The sequence below is a fragment of the Passer montanus genome, unplaced genomic scaffold (assembly GCF_014805655.1).
Source record: "Passer montanus isolate IOZ18808 unplaced genomic scaffold, ASM1480565v1 scaffold40, whole genome shotgun sequence".
NCBI classification, from domain to species: Eukaryota; Metazoa; Chordata; class Aves; order Passeriformes; family Passeridae; genus Passer; species Passer montanus.
The window spans coordinates 4,562,940-4,585,557 of record NW_024368819.1 but is presented as its reverse complement, the minus strand read 5'-3'; the positions used below and the strand labels follow the sequence as shown (position 1 = coordinate 4,585,557).

The 22,618-nt window shown below is 34.9% G+C and overlaps 1 protein-coding gene across 9 annotated transcripts in view; it reads left to right on the top strand.

The window, feature by feature from the left end:
• QKI (QKI, KH domain containing RNA binding) overlaps positions 1–22,618 on the top strand; it is a 151,159-nt gene that overhangs the window by 47,792 nt on the left and 80,749 nt on the right. For all 9 annotated transcript variants that reach the window (XM_039718944.1, XM_039718942.1, XM_039718941.1 and 6 more), the window contains exon 3: positions 15,403–15,519. In XM_039718944.1, the coding sequence (XP_039574878.1) occupies positions 15,403–15,519 (117 nt within the window). The remainder of the gene's footprint in view (positions 1–15,402; positions 15,520–22,618) is intronic.

Genomic DNA, 22,618 nt, shown 5'->3' with positions numbered 1-22,618 from the left:
TTCTGTGTTTCCTCCCTTCCCATCTTCCAAGGTGCCAAATAAATACATTTTTGCAATGTAGAATTTTTGCAATGTAGAATAATAGACTGAATAGTTCAGCATGAAATCTGTTGCCTTAAAGGGGTGAAGAACTTGGTCTAAAGTTCCAGTAACTAATGAAATAAAATGAAGTGGTTACTGAGCACCTCTTCTTTGCATAAACTTGAGGATAACCTCAAAGCCTGTTCCTGTGAAGTCAGTTTTTTCTTTTGAGAGGAGGAAAAACAGCTGGTAAATTAAAAAAGAGAATAATGTCCCTTAAGTACAAGAATTCCATTTCTGCTTAGTATTTTTAACTGTAGTATCACTGTCTGCAGTGGTGCTCCAACTTAAATGTATCTTTCTCACTTCTAATTACTGAGAAATGGAAGTAGTTCTACAGCTAAATTGCCAGCTTTAAGTGCCTTGGGTAATGTCATATGTAGTCACATCTAATTAAAAGGTATTATTATGGAAATTAGTTGTTGGACTGTATATCCTGAGGATCCTTTGTTACTGGAATATGAGTTTAATGATGTAAACTGTGAGGCTTACAGGGCACTGCTGGATCCTATGGTTAGGCTTGGAGACCGATTTATACACAGCACAACTTGTTAATTCTCTAGATAAATGTGTCACGATTCCCAAGTAGAGCATGGAATTGAACAATTTTTACTCATCTCCTGGTGTTATTGAAACTGATGTCTTGTCACTGTTCTGAAAACCTCATCTTAGTGAATAGGATGAAACAGATTATTCACTATCTCACTTAAGCATGCCTACTGTTAGATTGTTCACAGGATCTGATTTCCTGAGAGAGTTTCTGTTAACAATCTTTCAATTACTGTTTAAAGGGTTTTATGACCACTTAAAGGAGGGAACTACCAAACTGTTCTGTGGGCCTTTAAATAATTGCAAATGGGAATCTAATGATAACAGAGATTCCCATTTTAAAACCATGAAATTGTTAATTTGTCTATCTTTACAGCTTTCTCACTTACGTTGATAATTCTAAGCAATTTAAAATCCAATTATTTCCAAAATACGACAGTAATTAGATTAGTGTTTTTACATGAACAGAACATGTAGCAGAAAAAAAATCATTTTGAGGGATATTATTTTAGTTATTTGAAATGGAATTGAAACTACCCAATTAAGATTCTCTTTACACTTGCAGCATGAGGAAAAGGGTTAATCTTAAAACCAGTATTAAATGCAAAGGAAATGTGACTTTAGTTTATGTTATAATGTGCAAAAAGTATTGACAAAGCAGAGGTGAAGCAAAACATGCTAGAAGAACAAATTGCTATTTCACTAAAGATCTAAAGGTGATATTTATGCAAACAACTACACAATTTATAAACAGTAAAAAAATTAGTCCAGAAGCAGTGGGAGGGAAGCAAAACCCAAAAAGGCATTTTTGCTTGAGTGTGTTTGACAAGGCATGGCTTCTGTCTCTGGTAACTGATAAGGTCTCTGCTTTGTTGTTGTGTGTTCTTGTATCTCCTGTCTGCTATCCAGCCCGCAGTGTTGTCAGCTCAGTGAGGAATGTCAGGAGGCTGGAGCAAAAGGGACATTAAATGGTTGACACTGAGGGATGGCAGTAAATGAGATGGGAGCTAAATATATAGGTTTGTGACATTCTAGCAGCTGGCTAAAGTCGTGCTGTTTGTTGCTTGGGTATGCTAGCCTTAAAAAGGAAGAGAATGCATTGTAGCACCGAGAAGAAAAAAAACAGCTGGTGGCTTATCAGTCAGCCCTAATGACAGAGAAGGTTAAAGAGTTTGGAAGGACAAATCATGAAAGAGTGCTTTTATTAGTAACATTAAATTTTTAATTTGGCATGAGTAGTTTTATAAAACTACTCTAAAACTTGGCTTGTTCAGTGTAAAAAAAGGCATGATTGCTTAGTTGGTTGACAAAATAAAATTACTTTAAAAATTTACTTATTTACTTTTGATCCAAGCAGTTTGTTAGGTGATTTTTGCAGTAACTTACTTTTGATGTTTTCTTGCTCCATAATGGGACTCTTGGAAAAACAGTTTGATACTCAATTAAGTATCTCGGAGTTTAATGCTTAATTTAGAAGAAAAAAAGCTTGTTTTTCTAATAGATGAAAGTATAAATGTCCTCAAATGGTATAAACTTTATGTATCTTAATCCCCATCTTTATTAGAGAGATAGAAAAGTGCCATGTGATTTAAATATGATTTTATGTTAGATACACTTTCAAAATAAAAGTCAATACTTGAAAAAATCTGTGTATAATTGGTTAAAAGCTTAATATTTGACATATAACTTACTACAACATCTAGTTCTTTCAGTGGAGGCTGTCTGAATGTAAGCTTGAAATAAGTACAGCACCTTAGTCAAAAGCTTAGTCCTGCTTGATACTCTTTGCTGCTTCTTCATATCTGAGATTTTTAGAGTTTCTTCTCAAGAACCTGTTTAGTTCTTGAACCCAGACTTGACTGTTACCAAAAACCTCATGTATGGCTCCTCAGCAAGGAAAGTGGTAGTGAAGAAGCCTTTCTGTCCTTTTCTGTGCTCCCAGGGAGTGTCTGTGTTGGTGGCACTCTGACACTTCAGCAGGGCCATGAAAGAAGCTGTGGGCTAAAGATGTGAAACTGTAATACAGGTTGAAGGTTTCCCTTCTTGTTTTTAGTGATCCTTGTGCTGTGGCATGCTCTGACAGGATGGGAAGAGATCAGGAAATTCCAGATCTCCTGCTCTTAGTGGGAATTGGTTTGCTCCCTTCCTTAGAGTTTGTTGGAGGGTTTGTGGAAGCGAGGTGTGACCGAGCAGCTTTTACAGGACTGCAGCCGTGATCCTTGGATCTCATTAGCCTTAATAGTAACAACTGGTTTTCTTTCTATTGTAGGAGCAGCTTCTGCTTGTTACAGTAGCACTAGCAGTGTGGTTTTCTATCATTTTGAGATAGTTTTGTGTTAATTTATGTGTTTGTGTATGTCTTCCTTCTCTTCAGTTCAGGTGGATTGTGCATAGCAGGATGATGTACCAGATAAGGTTTTCAGCCTTGAATTAAAGAGATTAGAGAGATTTGAGCTGCTTTGCTCAGGGAGTTTGATGTATTGTGTTTAGGCAGATTGACTTTTTTATGTACCTCTGTATAGAGAGATTTATGGCTGTGAAGCTGTATAGTAATTTGAAAATCTTAGTACATTATGACATTTCTGGAGTGCTGGTTCCCTTTTTTAATTAGCACAGCAACTCTTTGTGAATCTTCATTTTGAATTCTGTAACTTGTTTAGGCCAATGCCAATATTACCCATGTGTTACATTATACAAAAATATCAGAATTCATAACAGCAGAACTCACCTAATCTAATAAACTTGCCTTTATTCCTTCTATATACCTAATGCAGTTTATTGATAGTATTAGCTTTTTTTCCAAGTGATTGTTTCATTCTGCACAGCAAAGAACAGAAGCAAACAGCTTTTACAGCTTTATGTTAGAGGTCAATAATTTAAGAGTTATTTTTAAATTGTCTCTACCTTTCTAGTCTGTTATCTGACTTTTCACTGCGTCTCTTGAAAGGAACTTATTGAGTGCAATTTCTTCAGTGTTTTGAAATTTCTTGATTCTTTGATGATATTATGTAAAGTCTTAATAATTTTCAAAAAAAACCACATAGCTCTCCCTTTAGATTTGGATTGCTTTCTACCTTCCATCTGAAGGTTCCATTATCTTAATGCCAAAACTATATGGTGGAGGTGTAATTTTTCTGCAGGAAAAGGAAAATGAAAAAAGATTTGTTACTCAATCCTTGGACAGTAAAGCTTCTTAGTATTCACTTAATTTTGAACTAAATGGTAAATTGCTTGGCATAAATGTTTACATCTTAGTTTAGTTTTTAGAAAATGAAATTGAAAAAAAGATTCTTTAGATGTGGTAATTTGCCAAATATAGAAGATTAGGATACCTGTTTTTTTGGTATGCTGTTAGATAGACTGATCTTCAAACGGGTCAAAGAATTGCTGAATAAATTATGTTAGCTCTTTAGCAGCTAATCTTGGGAAACAGTGCCTTTGAGATTAGAGGTACTACAATTGTGTTAACACAGAACTTTTTTTTTTTTTCTTTTTGCACCTGTGATAACACCCGTATACATTGTGTTTAAAAAATAAAGTGGAGTCTTCTGCCTGGAGGAGATTAAAGTACATTTTCCAGGAAGACTATGTTAGTTGTTCAGTGTTGTTTCAATGGATGAAAATTAAGTTGGCATCCTAGATAACATTTTGGAGATACTGAGTTTTGTATACACAGGAATTACTACATCCTGAATTCTTACTACTGTATTTTGATGACTAGTTCTGACAGATACCTATTTCAAACAGATGACAAAAGAAAACTGTATGTTGGCTTCTCTGATGAATTGTAATGCATTCAGCCAACTGGGTGTAGCTACTCAGATGGTTCTGTCACATGAATTAGAATTTCAGTGGTAAAAATGAAGTTTATTTGGATCAATATCTAGCTGTCATTATATTTCATTAAAAATTTTCAATAACAGAAGCAACACCAAGTATTTAATTTTAATTTACTCAGGTCTTCCTTTAAACTGCAAGTTTAGAATTTGGAGAAAAAAGTTGCATTCTTCAGTGTATTACTTTTGGTTTGTTTTTGTCTTTTAATCTGTGGTTTGAAATTTCTTTGTTCTTTAATCAATAAAGCTATATTACCATTATTAAGATGACCTGGAAAGCTAGCCTGATTTTTATTTTATTTATTTCATTTTTTTATAGATCTGGTCTAATGTATTTACATGAGGTTTGTAAAGCTGTTTGTCAGTTGAACATGCTCTCAAAGCCTTCAGCAGAGGTTATTAGAGGTGAATGATGTGGATTTAAAGGATTTAGTAATTCATTCTAAATCCCAGCTATATTTTTTAATGCTGGTTTTTGTTGGTTTATATTTTTTTTTTGGAAGGGGCATTTCAAGCATTAAGATGTGGTCTGCTGGGTAAAAAAATGATATATTATTGACATCACATGAATAATCTGGTTTGTCTAGGTTACAGCTGCAGCGATCAGAAAGATTCTGAGCTTTCTGAATGATCACTGTATCAGTGGCTGATACTCTGCTCAGTCAGGAGCAAATGTGAATAATCTGTAATAATCTGTAATGGGCAAGTCAACTCTACTAACAGAGCTAACATTGCAGAATTCCAGTGGCACCCTTACAGGACCTGAAGGGACCCTGCAAGAGAGTGGGAAGAGGGTCTTCTGGGGAAGTCAAGGGGGAATGGATTTAAACTGAAAGAAGGTAGAATGAAATTAGATGTTAGGAAGAAATTCCCCACCCTTAGGGTGGTGAGACAGTGGAACAGGTTGCCCAGAGAAGCTGTGGGTGCTCCATCCCTGGAAGTGTTCAAGGCCATGTTGGATGGAGCTCTGAGCAACCTGGTCTGGTGGAAGATGTTCCTACCCCTGGCAGGGGTTTAGAATTATATGATCTTCAAGTTCCCTTCCAACCCTAACTCTTCTATGACTTTATAAAATGCAGTTAAGTTGATGTTTTTATTTTTAAATGGTTATAGTGCTGTGGTGCTGGGGCTTTAATCGTGTGGTGGTGCTTCATAAAAACAATTTAGTTTTTATTGTAGCAAGCAATATTTCTATTCAAATTAATCACCCATTTAATGTAACCTCAGTTAATCTGAAATTATATTGTGTGCTGTTTATATTTGGCACATTCTAGAACACAACTGGAAGTAGTATTTCATTTATTAAATAATGTTACAGAATACAGGTACTAACAAAGAGAACTTAATAGTTGAATAGGACTCAGGGTCACCCTTTGAAAATTTATTATTTGTGATTCTAATAAATAACAGAACTACTTGAAGTAGCAAAATCTTAAATTGAAACAAATCCTGATTTGTCATATTAAAAATCCTAAAAGTTCTAATTTATTGTACCATTTGTTTTTAATGTTACTTAGAGAATATCACCAGTAAGAAATAATATATGAGTAATTTTTAAGTGGACCAAAATTTTTGTTATGGTAATCCATCCTTTAAACCATTAAACACATATTGCTGATGTCCTAGAAGGGAAGGCAGCAGTTCTTAATCCTATAGCGAGAACAAGATGCTGCTCTTCACTGATGATTTACTATCTTCTTAATAAAGTTTTACTGGAAAACACAGATAAATTTCTATCAGCATTTCTTATTAAAGATCATGTGTGGAATCTGTGTGGGCGAGGTCTGTTTACTGACTGTCCAGCGAATGCTAAATACTGTGCTCAGTTTTTGTGAGCTGACGTGTGTGTTCATTCAAGAGATTTTATGTGGTTCTGAACACAATGTGAACAATTCAGTGTTTGAATTGTGCTGATGGCACCAGCTTTCTAGATTGAGGTGAGTTAGAGGTTAAGCAGCATTGAGGCAGACTGACTCATGCATGCCATGAAACATAAATACCCCGGTACTTAGAAGAGAGGTTCAAGTTCTCTCCTGCTCCACATAGTGCTTACTATAAGTTTGATAAAGTTTCTGGAGATCTTTCTCCTTTCTGGACATCTCATAGCATCCATACTGTTCTAATTGTTTTAAGAAGCTGTGCTTAAGAAACCAGTTAAATATAATGTAATTTAACGGAATTTAACATGTTATCAAAATTGCTCCTACACTAACTGTGTTATGTAATACTTAAATGTAGTTCTGGGAAAGAGTAATAGATACAGGCATTTGTATGCAGAGAACTCAATTCCTCTGTTACTAGCTGTATTTTTCATTGGAACCTCTGCAATGAGTAATAGCCAAACCTTTGCATTAACGTGTTCTTTTCATTTTCCTCAAGATGTTGATATTTTTTGTATAGTATATCAGACTTCAAAACACTGAATGTTAAATTTGTTCTCCTGCTGCACAAATGCTGTGTTTCAGTAATGTATTACAGTTATGTTCATATTCTTTGTTTTTGCATTCATACATTTTACAGATGTTTTTGAACTAGACCAAGCTGCTCTCACTCCCACAATAATTATCAGTTCTTTCCCATAACAAGACAAGTTGCTATCTGGCTTTGATATTGAAAAGTGATTATGGTAACTGAACTAGAACCAAAAAAAAACCCAATCCAAAAGACCCCCAACCCTACCATCTTTGTTAAAAATGTATGCAGGGTACTAAATAAATATGGAACCAGTCTGAGCACATTAAATATATACTAAAAATTATTCTTGGCCATTTAATACACTAAGGAAAAGAAAAAATCTTTTCATTATCTTCTTTCTAAGATGATGTTCTCCTCTTCGTGGCCACTCAAATTTTAGAGAATTAAAGCTACATTAAATACCTTAGCTGTAGTGACATTTTTATTTAATGTTGAGGATTAAATTGCTCACACTTGAAGTCAACTCAGAGGTAGTTCAACAGATGTTCTGGAAGTTTTGATTTTGTTTATCTAGCACAAAAGTACCTAATTGAAAATATGACGGATCCTAATTTTCTGACACTTGATATTCTGTCTTTTGTATTTGTAACCATTGTACCTTAATAGTTTTATTTTTGTGTTTAAGTGATGAAGAGATTATTTAATGGTAATTTGCATGTGTAAGTTACAGCACAGCATTTCTAATTTGCTACTTAACTTCACTTAAATGCTTCAATAGTTCTCATTTAGCTTTGATTATAGTTTTTGAATGGTATATATCAGATATACACAGCAAATGTAAGGGGATATATTTGACATAAGTAGATTAGATGTATCATGCTGATATTCACTACACGTGTACTTTGGCCTTTACTTTGCTTAGAAAGCATGCCATATTTAGGAATGGAGGGAATGTTTATCATGCTTTGTTGTCTGCAGCAGCTTTTCTATTACCAGTAGTAGGTGGGTTTGTTAAGAGACTTGGGGAAACAACTTCACATGTTGTCACTAGCAGTCCTAACAACTACCTAAAGTTAGTTTGTATGCAAGAATTAACTTCTAAATGTAGTTACTATTGTCTGTGTTCACTGTGTTGACAATGATAATACCATCTGCTTTGTCAGCTTCTTCTTCCTTTAAAATCTCATCAGATAATCTGTTTTTTTAAACTATGTTAGAAACTTGCCGAATTTGGCTGGCAGACGTTTAATCCTCAAAATACATGTTAATGCAGTTAATGAAAGATTTCACAATTTCAGCATTATTCTTGAAACATTATGCTTTTTCTTCTTGATTTCTGAAATGTATACAAGTGGCTGTTTATGTGAACTTGGACTTTTTTGTTTTTGGTTAATCTATAATGTGGTTGCTGAGTATGGGATGCACTTGTTTTAATTTGATAGTTCTTACTGCTTCAACAAAAGCTGTGTAGCTGTTTTCTGTTGAGATAAGTGTAGTGTTGAATCACTGAAAATACTTCAAAAGGCATGAAATATATCTGGGGTTTTGTCATAATGGAAAAAGAAACTTTCTGTTCCGTTAGTCCCAACCTACCAAAAAAATGTAGTGGTATCATCTCCTGAATGGGAGGAGACAGTGGCAACAGTTTCAAGTATTTAAAGAGTTTTGACTGAAAGAAGGAGGTGGGGGCTGTAAATGTTACCTGAAAGGTTTTGTATTTAATCCATAACTGCTGTTTTACTGGCATATTACATGTGTACGGGTATAAATGCTAGTTCTCTTAACGTTATGTGTATGTGTTTGTACGCTTAGATGTACAGAAATGCACATCACTATAGCTTTGCTTGTAAAAAAAACAAACCCAACTAACCAAACATCCCACCCCCCCAAAAAAAAACCCTGAAACAACAAAAAACTCAAAAAGCAACGACCAAAAGCAAATTTTGATGAAGTTGTCATTGTGGAAATTGTTATATGGTCGTGATATACTAATGGAATAAATATTGGGAAATGTTACTGCTAGAAAGCATATGCAGTGTAAGGTAGAGTAAATTACCCATTTGTCATTTCTTTTTTTCGTATAAAATGTTTCAGATTACTTTCTCAGAAATTCATTCTCAAAGGTACCTATCTATAATTTTATTCTACAAGCTTTGTTTTCTTCATTAAACACTAAACTGCCTAACTGAAAGTATACCATCTTACAGTTTAATATGCTGTATTTTGTTTTCTAATAGTTCAAGTGGTTTTATAGTTGTTTCAAAACAACTTGTTGTTTTATAAAAAATCAAATCAGCGATATGTATCTGATTTATTTTTTTATGATTATCTAAGACTTGGCTGAGACCAATGCAAGATTTTCTAAGAAATGCAGAAAAATAACTCTATTGCCAGTATCATAAAACAATATTCCTTTAAAAAGAAGACAATGAAAAAAAAAGAAACCTGAAGTTGATCATTTTGGTGCATTAGTGAAAGCTTTATTGGATTCAATGTCCATTCTTTTATTTGTTTTCTCAGCATAATGCTATTTTTAATCTCCTGCTGTAGTATTTCCAGTTTGTTTGCATATAAATGTTACAATTAAATGCATTAGCTGATTTTCTTTCTAAAAAACACGTATGAAAATACATACTGGAATTTAATTGTATCTTTAAGAAATTTATTAATCCTTGGAGTAATGTTAATCTTGCTCACAGAGAGTACTCACATTAAACAATCACCATTGTGAGTGCCATACACATTCATCATGCTTCGCTTTGAATGCCTTCGTTGTCTTGCAATTCCTTTGTGTCTCTTCATTACTCCATCTCCATGGTTGGCATTCTAGGCTGTGACTCTGTCAGATTAAGTTATCTTCTAAGTCGTCTTGTAGTATGAGTACTGCAATCTGGACATTGAAAGTTTCTAATGGCTAAACTGACTGCCAGCATTGCTGCTTAAGATAAAATTTCCAGATGTTCTCTATTATAGCATCCAGTTTTCAGTTGCTTCTTAACCATGCCATATTTTAACCACTGAACCACACAGAGTCCTGATCTTCAGATGTTTTTTATTTAGTATGGAAAATCATATGACAGTGAAATGAGCAGGAAGTGCTGCTCTCCATGTCTTCAAAAAGCAAGCTAACCACCAGGACACTTTAAACCATATTTTCGGGATTCTTTAGTTTGCTTAATGTATCAGTATGCAGTCTGAAAACTAATTTGACCATGGAGAATCCTGAATATAAGGTATACTTTTCTTGCTTGATGAAAATCCACTTTCAGCTGGCAGTTATGTCTAACATAGAACGAGGCTATAAAATAAAACTGGGAAAAATTTGGGTAAGGGAGGGCAAGGCTGCTGGTGAACTGATGGAGAAGTCTGAAGATTTTGTCCTGTTACGATTTAAAAAAAAAAAAGGAAATTATGTGTAAAGGTAGTCTAAAAATGGAGACTTTGTTTCCATATATGACATAACTATACGGAAGCTGCTTTCTGCAGGAGGTTAAAAATTAAATGACATCATCAAGAGTGGACAGCTATGGTTGCAAGTACTAAGTTGTAGTAATTACAGTGGGGGTTTTTTGAAGGAAATAATAGAATTTATGTGATTTTTGTCTAAGCTGGAACTCAGAAGGCGAAACCAAATGCTGGATTACCAGAAACATAGATACATTACTAAGCTTTTGTTATGGATCATTACTAAAGAGAGGGCTCTTTTTTTTTGTATGTTTATAATATTCTTCTGAATTTAGCTGCTTTATTATCTTAAAGTATGCTTGAAGTCAGCATGAAGGGTAGAGCACCTTTTGGTTTTCTTGTAAAGAGGAACTACTGAGCTTTTCTTGAGATTTTGCTTAAAATAATGTTTAGGCTGGGTATGAAAAGTTCTCAAATACACAAATTGTAGCTAAGAACATAAAAGCTTTGGAAAACTTTTCTTGATTTCCTTAAGTTGAAATAGACTTGAAGAATAGCTTGTTTTTGGCTTTTTTCCAGTGATAAGTAACTGACTCTGCGAAATCAATGTTTAGTAAGTCACTGGAACATTTGCTAATAAGATGGTAGAATAAATGAGTTTTTAATTGAGTTAAATAATTGTTTGATCAAATGCATATGTTTATGTTCTTTCTTGCTAGATTTGGATATTTCAATCAAATTTGATTTTTTCAAATTCATTTCCCTTAATGAAGTAAAGAACTTTTTTTTGTAAGTTAAATTAGTTCCTGCCTCATCTTATTTTCATATTTCAAAGGAAAACACAAAATACAGAAGTCACAATAGAAGTATGAAATTTAGTACTACTTGTCTGCTTGAAGTTCCCCAGATTTTAACATGCATGGAAAGATCCTTAAACACTGCATTTCCCATCCTGTAAAACCCAGACACACTTCTTTGTAGTCTCTTATTAATTAGCAGCTCTGAGTCTTTGGCACAGTTCATTCTTACTTTTCTTTATTACTTTTGTTCTGGGTGTGGGGACTGGTAAGCACTGTAAAAGCACCTGGTCTGCTTAGGAAATAATTGTTCTATGTAGAACAACTGTTGTTGTATTCTATTCCTTATGTATGTGTAGGGAATAGAAGATGTTTTCATGAGGGGATTTCTTATGCAGTGGACTTGTTAGGTAGATCACCACATGGAAATTCTGTTGACTCTTAGGAGCGATGGTTGCTGCAGAATAATCATTAATATCCCAGAGTAAGTAGAAACATTAGGATTTGGAGCATCCTTTTTTCCCCAGTAGATTTGTTTCTTCTTAAACACATTGAGTAACAAAGATCCTCATATGTAGTCTCCCAAAATATTCTGTCACTTTTCTCTTTAAGGGTGTGTGTTTTGGACATGATCTCAAAAAAAGGCAACAACTGTCTTGCATGCCAGCAAGATCCAGTAGTGTTCTGTACATGCTGAAAATTTCAAACATGAAAAGTTAGCTAACTAAGGGAATGTGAGGGTGATGATGCAGAGAAACAGGCAGAGGGAGAGCAACAAGGTTGTAACTGGTTGGAACTTCAGCACCTGAGCTCCACTAAACACTTGTAGTTCTTGGCTTTTAGGGTGCTCTTGTGTTTGTGTGTCACCGTCTTTTGGAGGTTGTTTCTTTAGTTCTCATTTTGAGTTGAGGAAGATTTGAGTGCATGAAAGTAAAACTCAGGAAAACAATTGTGAAATACCACTAGTGAAAATTTTTCATACAAAAATAGAATGTGGAGAGATATTAATTCTTGTGGAAGGAGAGACTGGCTTCATTTGATTGCTTTTTCTGTGTTGTTGATGTAGAAGCAGTTAATCATAGCTTGAGCTACTTCTACTAAATTTTTAACATAATCTCAGCTTTTCAACATGTATGAAGTTAGATACATTCAAAGCAGTGCAGCCTTAAATTGGTCAAATTGATTTCTGAATTCTCTGGGGCTGAGGTGAATCCTACAGTACTCAAATGCAAAGTGAGAAACACTCCAAGAAATCAAAAGTAAATATTCTTACCTTTGTCTCTGTACAAATGTTAGAACAACCAGTATCCCTGAACACAGGTGTATTATTTATAGAGAAGCACAATGCAGTGATGAGTGTGTTTGGGCAGCAATATGAGACAAAGAGCACAAGAAATAGAGTTAGATGTCTTCTGGATTTGTCAGATGTCTCATTCTGATAATTCTGTTTGGTAGTCTAGCTGGCCTGACAGGTAAGAGAAGCACTAGCTGCAGATACAACTGGATTCTGACAAAAATGTCTAACTTGAAGGCTAACTGTGTTCCTGAGTTGTGGTCTTGCTGGTCACTGGTCTGTCTTTCCAACAAAAGAGTCTGAGTTATATTTTTCTATGAGTTCTGAGCTTGGACTTCTAAGATGGTTGTCTGAGGAACTGACAGTGATACATTGGTACAAAAGGTAGGGGATCATTTGTTAAAGCAATACTTGGCTTAATCCATTATAATTGATTAGTGATGTCTGATTAAGACTGCACCTCAGGTGGGGTCCTGCAGTGTGCTCCTTCATCTTGTATCTCTAACACACCGAGGAAAATTTGCTTGGTAGAACAGAAAGTATGCTTAGAAAGAAATAAGGTCATTACCAAATACTTCTAAAGTCAGTTTTGAATTTTAATTCTGTCTTGAAATTACTGTGCCTGAAGTAAACATGAAATTCCTTACACAAATGTAGAACAATATGCTGTTGTATGGGGGTATAAAAGTTTCATACAATAAAACTAGGAGAGAGGATCGAGGCTGAGGTAATGGAGAAGAGTATTTGGGGACAGTGAATGTTGAAACAAACATAAGAACTGAATTTTAGGGAGGGAAAGAAACAACCTGGGATGTGTTAATAAGAATGCGGTTTATAAGATATAATTGTTCTGAGCAACTTAACGTTGTTGAGATTTTCAGTGGAAGTGCCTTGTCTAGGCATCCTGCTTTTGGTTATGATCATATTCTAGGGCCCAAGGGAGGCAGTGGGAACAGGCAGCTGTTTGGAAGGAACAGCTGTACAAAAAGACTCCCAAGTGTTAATATGTACAGTTTGGAAAGAAAAGGCAGGGTTGAGCTGCCTTGGAACAATTTGTGGAGGCTCTTCAGAAGGATCATATGCTGAGAATAACTGGTAAAGGAACTGGTATAATAGTTAACAGATTGTGTTGCAGTTTTAAGTCTGTGATTCTCAACTAGAAATTCTAAATCATGTTCAGAGAACATCAATAAAATTGCAAACTTCAGATTCCTCCCTTTTTTAATTTGTATCCTGTATAGTTTAATTATTTTTTTTATCCAAAGTATGTTATTATTTGTTTTTCTTTTACTTATGATCCAAATTAATGAAACATTAGAGACTGCGGTTTTTCTTGGGAAATTGAGAATATAGCAATAGTCAGCTTGTGTGTTGGTTAAAATATTGATTTCAAATCAGCTTTGCAATATTATTTTACCATTATCAGTGGAATGGCATAAGATACCTAAAGTTTTAGTGTACAGAAGTATGGATGTTGAGAAAAGCAAGTAGGATACTGTTCATGTAAAACAATGGCACAATTTTGGTATTAAACAGAAAATGTGTAACATGTAGTATTTTAATAATATTTCACAGCTAAACTTTATTACTTGTAGCTAGTTCATTGTTTTATCAAGGCCTTGTGAATGCTTCTTTAATTTCTTATGATTCACAGTTTCTGTGTGTTCACAAGTTCCTTTCGTCTTCACTACGCACCCCCTCACCTCCCTGTAGTTGATTCAGACTTCGTATTATGTCTTTGTTTTCTGAGCTTGCAATGCTAAATAACTTTGGGAGTATATATTCCCAGAATAGTTTAGCTGCTGTGAAACACTGTTAATTTTCTTAAAGAACTTTAATTTGCTTGCATTCATAATTTCTGCTTACTCTTAAATCATTTCTGGTCTTTGCAGTTTCATAAGGATTTCAAATACGTTGAGTTTTAGTACTCAAGCCCAGTTTTAATTAGCTGAGGAAATGAAAGCCAACAACTTCTTCACAATTCCATTGAATAACTTGGTTTACCGAGATCTAAAATATCCAGAGCAGAATGTTACAGCAGAGTTTCTGTTCTTTTAATTTCTTCTTTGAATTTAATGTTCAGTTTGAAACTTCTTAGTTTTTCTGTCATTTTAGCTGGTGCTTCATCTTGGCACTGCAGTAGTCAAAGAATACTGCTCTGTGTTCTCAATGCTACAATCACTTAGTGCTTTTTTAATTTATGTCATAAATAAATTATTTCAGAATGTGTGGTTGAAAATAATGAAAGGGAGAAAGCTCTTGAAAATAACTAAGAAATAATATTATGTATGGCTAAATGACGGTATTACTGTGTTGAGTGTAGGCTGGGGGCTGTCTGCTGAAATCAGCCAATTAAACATGAAATGCTTGCTTTATTTGTATGTACAACTAAATAAATGATACAGCTTACAAAAGGTGATGTGCTTTTGTTGTGTCTGTATAGACACATAAATTTTTATACATACAAATATTTTACATATATGTGTGTGGATTTATGCATGACAATATCATATTTTTAAGAAATATTGCCAATGAAGCCTAAAATAAACATGTAAGAGGCCTCATTTGTTTTTTCTGAAGGAAATGCCATGGCATGGGTAGATAAAAAAGGGTTATTTTTTGATGTCCTTCCCAGCCTGAGTACCCAGCCCCTTGGGTTTCCTTGCCATGGTGCACCTTGTTGGCTTATGGATGAGCATGGCTGGGCACGTTAGTAGTGAAGGAGAGCAGCTTGGGGTTTCTTAAGAGCCTATTCAACTTTACGAGGAGGAAATTAGAAACTGCTGCTGTAGACTACCTGATGTTATATCTAAAAGACCTAGTTCCACCTGAGACTTGTTGGGGTCGTATCGGTACTTAACCTATGAAAACAGTACCTAACTCATTTTTCAACCTCAGGCATTTAGTGTTGTGTCGTAAGCCATTAAACACTTGATATTTTTAGACACAGAAATACATCTTGTTAAATTTTAAACTAATTTTATTTACTTGATTTTTTAGAAATTATTTATTTTTTTTCTTTCAGTTTAACTTTGTTGGAAGAATCCTTGGGCCCAGAGGACTAACAGCTAAACAGCTTGAGGCAGAAACAGGATGCAAGATAATGGTCCGAGGGAAGGGCTCAATGAGGGACAAAAAGAAGGTAAGGTCTTAAAGAGCAGTGTAGTTTCAGACACATAATTTTGTTTTCTAATGGAGGATGAGCTCATGTCTCTCATTCTTGTTGTGTTCTTACTATTATGCTTTTTTGTTATCTAGTGTCTTACACTGACTTAGTAAATAACACAGACTTTCCTGAAGAAGTAAAATGTACACACTCCATAATTCTGCAATTGGGAGTCTTAACTAGCAATTCTAAAGTATTCTTAAGTAATAAGCAACTTAGAATTGTGTCACGTTTCATAAAGGTAAAAACTGAAGTTAAATGTATTTTTCTAGGAAAGAGCTGTTAACCTCAGAGGTCTTATTAATAACTTTATTGTACTGAATTACCAAAGTAATGATTTGTGCATGGAGTGTGGATTGGAAAAGAAAAAAGTTCAATGTATTTCTGGCAGTTGCTTCCATCTGAGTGAGCCAAAAAGCACTGTGTTTCTGGTTTTGTTTTGTGTTCAGGTGGAGTTAGAAAGTAATTAGGGCTGTCCTTGCCTTGTCCTGGAATATGCATGCTCTGCCCATATGAATGGGCAAACTGCACGATAGAGCCTTCCTGAATGTCAGGTTGCTCTCGTGGTAACTCTGTTTTTCTAGGTTTATTTTCTAGCTATTTCCCTCTACCTCTGGCTACTGCTGCTGAAGTTACACCAACATCTCCACTGTAGTTTTGAATGTTTCCTCTTTGTTCCCAGAAATACAAAAAATTTATTTTTATTCTTTTTTAGGAGAAACCACCCTTCTTGCGTGATCAGCCACATAATAAATTATATTGATACATATATAGTACATAACAATTACAATAGAAAGTTAATATCTATGCAGTTAAACATCTTTTCTGTCCCAGAGCTTGTAAATGTTACCTTCAAATTTCATTTAATCTCTCTTGTTTTCATAATTGCTGGAACACTGTCACTGTCCTTTGTCTTATTCTACCATTGTTGTAGGTTTTGGAGTTTGTGAAGTACCAGTTAGAGAATCACAGAGTGGTGGACTCAGGCAGAGTCACCGTGCCCAGGTTTCCTGGGACCATGTCCAGGTGGCTGCTGGGTGCAGTGTCCTCACACCACTGTGCTTCAAAACCTGTCCTGTGGGAAGTCATCTCTCTAGACAGCCTGGGCAGGTTTAATTTCTGGGGAAGTATTTTTTGGCTGAGTTCCCCTATTCTCCAAGCCTTTTTTTTTAATTGCACTTTTTGACAATTGACAGAAGATTAGGCCGTGGGAGTTACTGGAGTCTTGTATTTAAGAAGAAGATTAGAAGAACTGAGACCACCTGAGTGAGTCACCTGTTTAAGTTTAGTAAGAAAAGAAAACTGCCTTCGACAAGAAAGACAAGTATGGCAGATCAGATAAAACCCATACACATGAAAAACTAGAAATTGATCCAGTCTGCACTTGAATGACAATTACAGCCTCAAAGCTGGGTTCTCTCATAATTTTTAAACAAAGTACTTGACCATTGATAATTTAATGAGATAATGCTGCAGTTAGTGAGAAATATATTTGAATGATATCATATTATAATATGTTTTGGTGTTTGTATACCAAACATTATGATATAGGTTGTAAACCAGTGTTGAGTGCCAAATAATTTTCTTCAGAAAACTGATTTTCGTGCCATCCATTGTTAATATTTTCAGCTCATTTGCTTTCCTGAGTTGATTTGTATTGGTCATTAGTTTACATTTTTCAGAGCACTTTTTGGTGCTATACCACTGTTGATGAAGTAGAAAGAATTTCATAATCCTTGATTATGATGCGCACTAATAAGATATTTCTTTTAAAAATAATTATTTGGAAGCTGATTTAAGACATGGAGATCGCAGACAAAAGAAAGAATGAGTGACATCTATCAGTCTGGGGCACAAGAACACGTCTTGCTGTTGACTCTTGTCTCTTTTCCTGATGAATTATACTTACAGATGAACTTTCTGTCTTGCAGTGCATTTAATGAAAACCACCTTTTTTTATTTTCTCAAATGGTTTTTCTCTTTGCAGGTTGTACTTCAAAATGCTAATGAACATCAAAGTATAAATACAGAAGTAATACTATTTTTTTCATGGCAGATTAGAATAAACTAATTCTTTTTTTAAACCCTTTTTTTAGAGTCGTTGTTTGGAAAAGTCAGTATTTTAGTTTTTTTCACTGAATAGTTTTGAAATTTGGAAGAGATAAAGACATGCAGGTTAATATTTTAGGTGTATTTTGTGAGTATAATTTATACCTACAAACCTGATTTCCCAGTGCTAATTATAAAAGAAGGCTTATTGGTTGTGGGAAGGAGTAATTACTAAAGCAGTGTCAATCTTATGTGACTGCCACATGGTACTAAATACTTGAATAAACTGTCCATGTGCTTTTGCTGCCTTGCTAGTGGTTGCAGAATCCAAGAGAAAATACGAAGACTGACATTCTGGAAAATAAAACATCCAGATATGCTCTGCAGAGAATTTTGCTTTGCTCTGTGAAAGAAGTCATGAATTAGGAATCCTTGTCATGTGTCCAAAACACTTGAACTAGCATCATATCTTTAAATTTGCTGACAGATTCCCCCCAGAAAGCAGTGGAAATCCTCAAATTGTTTGTATTTGAGGCTCAGCTGGTAATCAGAATATCTCTCTAGGCAGCTTTCAACAAATTTAAAATCAAAACCTTAATTACTGAGAATACTGTGATTGGAGCCTAGGGGTACTTGAAGGAGATTATTGGGAAGAGGAAAGGGGTTGCAGGCATTCATCAAAAGCTAATGAGTGTGTAACTTTATTAAGACCAAGGCATTTTTTTGCTCAGTCTGAATGCACCTTTCATTAGGTGGAGAAGAAAACTAGTAACTTGCCCACCAGTTAAAGCATGTGTATAGTGAAGACTGTGCAGTGGTGGATGAGCCAAATGTTTTCTCACATCTCCCTTGTCTTACACAAATTCTGTAAAAGGGGCATTGATGTGCCCATAGGGAGTCAGCCCTGTGCTCTTGAACACTGCTCTTGAACTCTGTGCCTTCATCCTCTGTAGCAGCTTTAAGTCTGTTGCACTTCATTCTGTATTATATGATTTGAAACTGATTATGGTTTTTGACCTACTTGTTCCTTACAATCCTGATCACCTTGCAAGCAGAAACATAAGGTTTCATGAAAGACATGCTTTCACATTTAGTACCAGTCTTGACCTTTGACTTGTGCAGAGTTGTTAATTAGATAATTCAATTTCTTTAAACTCTCAATTTTTCTGTTTTTAGAGTATGGCTAAAAAGGAATTAGAAAAACACTGTCCTTGTTACCTGCACAAAGTTTGAGGAAAATATCAGAGGGGAAAAGTTTCTCTGTCTTGTGATCAGGATATTTTATTTAATTTATATGCTATATAGTATTACATCTTTGTATTTTTTATTTTTTTTTACCTTTTAGGCTTTGAAATATCATCTGATAAACTTTATTTTCCAGTGGAAAGGCTTAAACATTTTGTTTAGCTAATAACATGATGTCAGTGACATTGGATAATACATTGTTCTGTCTTGTTGAGCAAGCCCTGTTATTGCCATTTTAATTATAAGACACTTAGCTTTTATATTCTGTGTAAAATACTATGTGTGAACAAATCATAAAGTTCAGGTGCTGACACACATGTTGAAATGGAAGATATTTTGCATGTGCAAGGAAATGAAGTTGTTCTGTGTTTCAGAATGGAAGGCTGAGCAGCCATCGTTGTTCTTTTATACTCCAGGAGTACATTTCTTGGCTCACGTGTTGCCTCTAACACGTGCCTCTACACAAAAGCATGCCAGTGCTGTTTGATAACCACACCTGTCTGTGGTGGCAAATGGTGCTTTGGAGTGGCAGTTTGAAAAAATCTTGTAGATAGTTGCAAAGGTGGGGTTTTTGACTCTTTGTCAATACCTTTAGGAATATTAGGAGAAAAAATACTTTGACTGGGGACAGAGACATGTGAAAGTGAAAGCAGTTTCATATTCATAATATATCACTAGAATGACTGCCTTTTTGTTTAAAAAATTATCCATTTTTGACAGTGCTGGTGAAGTTTCTGGAGGTAGGTCAGATGCTTACTTCTACATTTGTAACTGTAACTATCAGAATCCCTTGTCAACGTCCCCCTTAAGGATGCTGTTTATTAAAATTGACCTCTAGTTACTGGAAACTGACTGAGACAGTGTGGAGCAGCAGCTCAGCATGTTTGAGATGCTGGGTTCTGCTTTGTTAATTTCTGGTGCAAATCAAAGCTGCAAGTGTTTGATTGCTACATTCACTGCAAGTGTTTGATTGTTACATGTCCATCAACTTCCATATTATCCATTAAAAGCCATTGTATGAGCAGGCTCCTGAACTGAGTTTGTGATGTGGCTTATATAGCATGTGTCCTGAATCTGCTACATTCAGGTTATAAACTTGGAATAGAAAATTACTGAAGGCATTCAGAATGAAGTGTTTAAGATACTACCCTGGGAACTTCATGACTTCATAAACTTCAAAGTCTTCTACAGTGACATTTCCTCTGAACACGCTTTTTCATAAGCATGTATGTCTTGATTAAGTTTAATATCTCAAACTGATCAGGCTTGGGAGACTTTTTTCATGCTTAAATTTTGGCTACTACAATAACTGGCCTTTTATATTTAAACCAACTCTAAACAAAAAAGTATTATTTTAAACTTATATATTCACTGTATCACAACTGCTGTTTTAATAAAGATGTTTAAGAATATACTTAGTGCCTTCCTAGAGGTTCATTGTAAAACATAAGATGTGCTGAAAATATTTTTGGTTGCTTGTTAGCTATTTTTATTTTTTTTTCCAATAGTGGGTACCTCAGGAAATGGGCTTTTCTGTTCCAATTTCAAAACTTTAATTTCATTTGTAACTGGCTATTTTGAATACAGGGGGAATTATAAAGCTGGATTTTATTATTATTATTTTTATTAAAGAATGGTTAAAGCATGGTCTTTTTCATTTTTCACAGACAAAACAGAGGTCTCTTGAATTATATCCCTGGTAATATTTGAGGCAGTTACCCTTTCAAAATATTACACTCTTAGCTAATGGTATAGACAAAAAAAAACCACATAAAAAGTCATTTTATCAAATTATTTATTAAATTATATAATTAAATGCTAAAGATTAGTGAATTTATAATTCTTTTAAATAGAGTTTTTACTAAATAGCAGTGATGGTAATATATGTTATTTCTCACTGACAGCAGATCCCTTTTAAGCCTGTTCCTGGGGGGTTTTGTACTTCAGACTTTCTAGAGTATTATCTTTCGAATCTTACCTTCATACATCTTTTCTTTAAGTAAAAAATGTTCAGTTCACAATGACAGTAGTGAAGAATGCAGACACAACTAGCATAGTTATGTATGGGAATGCAAATTTTACAAGAGAACATTTTCCTGAAGTTTTATATAAGATTTGACAACCGCTTCTCATTTGAAGTAATTTATTTCAAGAGTATTTTCATAGCAGCCAGGGGAGTGCTCTTATTTTCAAGAGCGGAATGGTTTTATGTTGAAGGGGAAAAAAATTAGGTGCCTGAGGACCTTGAAAATTATTACAAGGCAATATTAGTCTTTCAGAAAAAAATTACTGATACATATCTGATGCAATGCATCTTTTAAATGGTTTATTTCATATGTACTTCTGCCCTTTATTGGCTACATACCGACTATATCCAGTGTATATTGGATGTATTTCTACATGGGCTCAATACAAAGTTGCAGCTTTGAGTAGATTTTAACAGTGCTAAGACATGGGTTTTCCTATGTAATGTGAAAAGTAGCTGAAGCCTTTGGCTATGATTAACTTTGCTATCAAAAATTCGTTATATGTCATTTTGTTCTGAGAGCAGTTAAATTGGTTATTGAGCTAATTAAATATGGAAATAACTGACTTTAACAAAATAGTTATTTTAATGTCATTAAGTACACTGGAAACTGTGAACTGTAGAAGTGTAATCAAAGCCCTGCTAGTTGAAATCACTTTGTATTATGCTTTTCTTATATTTGTTTTTCTGTCCGTTCCCTGTGAGGAAAAACCCTTATGAGCAGGCAGTTTGAGAATCTAGATTTATTTTGAAATTAGAGAAAAGTAGCACGAAGTGTAGTGGAAAAAAGTATATCAAGGGAATCCTGAATCATTGCCTGAACATCTGTGTATAAACAAGTCTGGTTTATAAATTAAAATGCTGTGTCTGTTGAACAGGAATTGACTCATCCTGTAGCATGGCAGTAGTTCTCTTTCTGCGGAATTACTCCTCAGTTTTTGTGTGGTGGGAAGCACAGAGAGTGTTAATTGTGTTCTGAAAGGTTCACCAGGTTTCAGCTCACCGTGGTTTGTATCTGGCATTTGAATAGAAGTTTTGAAAGGCTTGGGAGACTCTGCACACAGAATTGTTTTCAGATGCTGACCAAATTGTCTGCAAACATCTACCTGCATTTTGTCTAGCATAGTGAGGCAAGGTTTAAATAATCATTGTCTGCAAACATCTACCTGCATTTTGTCTGGCAAAGGAGTGAGGCAAGGTTTAAATAATGAAAATCTACTGTAACCTGAAACTTTTTTCATGGTGACATTTCCAACTTTTTAAAGAATTAATGTGATAATGTTGTTTACCAGAAATAATTTGTATTCAGGATTGCATTTTCAGTGTGTTTGTTCAGTATTATGCAACTGTGCTTCCAATTCCATGTGGGAAAGGCCATACTTCGTTTGAGGCTTGTGGGAATTTTCTCGTTCCTGCACGAGTCTGCTTAAATGTGGGAATGGAGTTGGAGCTCGTTGTTTCAGGGGGAAAGCAGCATGCCTGTGTGATTCCTGAGTGGCTGTCACTTCCTGGCAGTTACTGGTTCTCCTGATTCTTTAGGTGGCTTCTGGCAGGCAGAATACAGGCAGGTGGTTGTTTACCGTAGTGAATATGGCTCCTCAGGGTCTTATTTAGCAATTTGATTGAGACTGATAGGAAGGCTCTTTAGCATGGAGTAAAAGAGTAAGCACAAAGTAAGATCACTGTTGTTGAAACCAAATACTTAAATTACTAATTGAATATTTAGAAGATAGATATATTTGACTTTGTGCTATT